At 55.2% G+C, this 3336-nt stretch overlaps 1 protein-coding gene across 1 annotated transcript in view; it reads left to right on the forward strand.

The window, feature by feature from the left end:
- CPT1A (carnitine palmitoyltransferase 1A) overlaps positions 1-3336 on the forward strand; it is a 76246-nt gene that overhangs the window by 39041 nt on the left and 33869 nt on the right. The window contains exons 6-7 of the mRNA XM_042781508.1: positions 316-453; positions 2778-2893. Of these exons, the coding sequence (XP_042637442.1) occupies positions 316-453; positions 2778-2893 (254 nt within the window). The remainder of the gene's footprint in view (positions 1-315; positions 454-2777; positions 2894-3336) is intronic.

Raw genomic sequence — 3336 nt, forward strand, 5'->3', positions numbered from 1 at the left:
CAGAATGGACTCCAGGCAGTGGGTGTGGTTGGGGCTTTGCTTCCATGAAGATTGACAGCCTTGGAGACCCTGTGGGCAGTTCCACTCTGTCCTCTAGGGGCGCTGTCGGTCAGAATGGGTAAAGAAGTTTAGTAGTTTATTCCTAATCTGCAGCCTCATGGAGTGCTGCGGGTCATTAACTTGTCTGAGGACCAGCAGAGCCTTCTGGGAAGGTGTTTGCTCTTCTCTGTCCGCCATGTTTTCTCCAGGCACAGGTGAGGGTGTGGTAGGTGCTGACCGACAGTGCTTACCTTGCCTTCTCCTCCCCTGCCCCAGTACCTGGAGTCTGTGAGGCCTCTGATGAAAGAGGATGACTTCAGACGGATGACAGAGCTGGCTGAGGATTTTGCCGTCAACCTTGGACCAAGACTGCAGTGGTACCTGAAGCTGAAGTCCTGGTGGGCTACGAATTACGTGAGTGCACCCCTTGCTGTCTCTGGACACACTGGCCGTGTGAAAATGCGAATTCGGGGGGCAGGGAGAGCTGCTGACCCACAGCATTGCACTTGCGTCTCCTGTCCGCTTAGAGTGATGGTTTCATGCAGCGTATAGAGGGGGCTACTCCCACCTGCAGCCGCAGCAATGACTTCACAGCTAGGTGCTCGACTACTAGGCATAAGGTTGATGGTTCAAATCCACCCGGGGGTACGTTGGAAGGCAGGCCTGTCAGTCTCCTGAAACCTCACAGCCTTGAAAACCCCAGGGAGCAGTTCTGCTCTGCACACGTGGGGTCCTGTGGAGTGGGAAATGACTCGCCGGTAGCCGGGGACAATAGCGGTATATCACCCCACCTGCAAGGGGCTGACCACACGGGGCTGCGTGCACGGAGGGTCCCGGCCAGCCTGGGAGAACGGGCGTGTGATGCCGGCAGGACAGAGTCATGGCTCTGGGGTCCCCGGGGTACATTCCCAGGAGCCCTGCTCACAGACGTTTCTCCGCCGTCCTCGTGAGCAGCTTAAGCCTGCTGCCCTGCTCTGTTTTCCCCGTTGTTTTAAAGTAGTCCTTTTTTTTAGTCACCAGGGAGGCGCTCTGGTGGCGTAGTGCCTAAGGTACTTGACTGCTAACCAGAGGGCTGGCGGTTCAAATCCACCAGCCACTCCTCGGAAAGAAGATGGGGCAATCTACTCCCGTAGTGATACTGCCTTGGAAACTCAAGGAGGGGTTGCCGTGAGTGGGACTGACTTGACGGCAGTGAGTTTGTTTTTTTAATCACCTGGAGAAAAGGAGGAGGAAGGGAGGTGGTAACCACCGGGAAGAAGTAGGAAGAGGACTGTTATGTTGTAGGGACTGAATACAGTGTCACTGCCCAAGGGGCAGGGAGGCCACATCTTCTGATCTCCTCTGACCCCACAAGAAGAGGACAGAATCACCATCAGTAGCCCAAGGCCTATCCCTGTGAGGCCGGACATACAGCCTCCCTCCACGTTCACCAACCCTGACACCAGCCGTTCCTCCCACGGCACAGATTATGGGGTTTGTTAGGGAAGCAGCAGGCTACAACCCAAGTTCAGAAAAGCACTCAGTCTCTTGCAGCCGCCGTCTCACTCGGCAGCCGCCGTCCCGGTAGCACATCGCATTCTCAGTGTGCGTGTCTCTCACGTCTCTCTCTCAGCAGCGTGTGTCTCACGTCTTGGGTGCATTTCTCTCAGCAGCACGTCTTTCTCAGCCAATAGAGAGACTCCTGCTGCTGCTAGGAGGGCTCCTTTTGAGCCTGGCAGAGTGAGCACTAACCAATCCCAACATCAGAATTTCATACACCCGAGAGAGGGTGAACTTCCCAGAAAATTACTGTGTGCTGCTCCCAACAGCAATACCCCAGATGGATAACTTTCATGATCAGGAGCTACTCGGTTGCTCACAGCAAATCCCACCACAGAACCCTGGTAGCATAGTGCCTAAGGCACATGACTGCTAACCAGAAGGCTGGCGGTTCAAACCCACCAGCCACTCCTCGAAGGAAGATGGGGCAATCTACTTCTGTAGTGGTACTGCCTCGGAAACCCAAGGAGGGGTCGCTGTGAGTCAGGTCCGACTTGACAGCATATAACAACAACAACGGCTAGAAAAGCCACACCAGGTAATTACTACACCGCAGTCACAAAATGCGTATGAACTGTTGAATGGAAAACGAATTTGCTCTGTAAGCTTTCTTACAAATCACAATAAAAAGGTAAAAAGTAAACGAGAACCCCCTGCGTTGCCCACTTTCTCGCGCTGGCTCGGGGTGGCCGTTGCAATGGCCCGGTGGGTGCTATCAGGTGTCCAGCTCCTCGTTGTTGAGTTCGCTTTGGTCGTTGGTGACGCGGGCCCCCACGTGTGCAGAGCAGAGTTGCTGTGTAGTTTGTGCGGCCGTGGTCCCGACAGGAGGCCACCAGACTGTCTTCTGCAGCATTGCTGCGTGGGTTCGAACCACCAGCCTCCTGGTCACTAAACCAAGCACACTGCCATTGAGTTGATGCGTCTCATAGCGACCTCCATTGGGTTTCCAAGGCTTTGTGGAAGTCATTCGCCTCATCTTCCTCCCACGGGGCAGCTGGTGGGTTTGAACCACTGACCTTCTGCTTAGCAACCAAACGCCTTACCAGCCGCGCCACCAGAGCTCCTTACTAGCCAGGTGCTGTCTGCTAGCACCACCCGGGCCCTTCTAGTACATGTGATGGGGAGCCCTCCCGCGTGGCCCACCCTGCTGCGTCACACCTGCTCAGCCTGGCTCTGTCGGTCTGCTTTTTGCCCTACAGGTGAGTGACTGGTGGGAGGAGTACGTTTACCTCCGAGGTCGAGGGCCGCTCATGGTTAACAGCAACTACTATGCCATGGTGAGTGCTGCACTGCAGCGAGGTCGAGACAGCCCCAGGTGCCCGGGGCTTATCCCGCAGCAGCCTGCACGGCCCGTGGCCACCTGGGCCGCTCGGGCTTGGCCTGCGTTCCTCTTGGTCTTGTTTCCACGGTCCAGGGCTTCCCAGTCCAAGGGCAGAGTCCAGGGGCCTGCCTCAACCAGGGAGCCATGTGGGTTCCCTTCATGTTGTGTGGTAGCTCTGGGACACCAACCATCTTTTTCCTTATTTCTCTTTATTTATAGTTTGCTTTTTCTTCCTCTCTTTAAAATTTCCTCCTTCTTCCCCCTTTTCAAACAATCTCAGACTTACAGACAAATCGCCAGTGTAGCACACAGAACTTTGTTTTCCGTACAGGTGGGGAGTAAGCGGTATATCCGATACCCTTTCTCCTGGAATCCTGAGGTGTGTATTTCCCCAGGAAAGCCAGGCTACCTTGGGACGTTCACTCGGACGCGTTACC

Source organism: Orycteropus afer, unplaced genomic scaffold (genome assembly GCF_000298275.1).
Source record: "Orycteropus afer afer isolate SDZICR_OR568_19922 unplaced genomic scaffold, OryAfe1.0 scaffold00130, whole genome shotgun sequence".
NCBI classification, from domain to species: Eukaryota; Metazoa; Chordata; class Mammalia; order Tubulidentata; family Orycteropodidae; genus Orycteropus; species Orycteropus afer.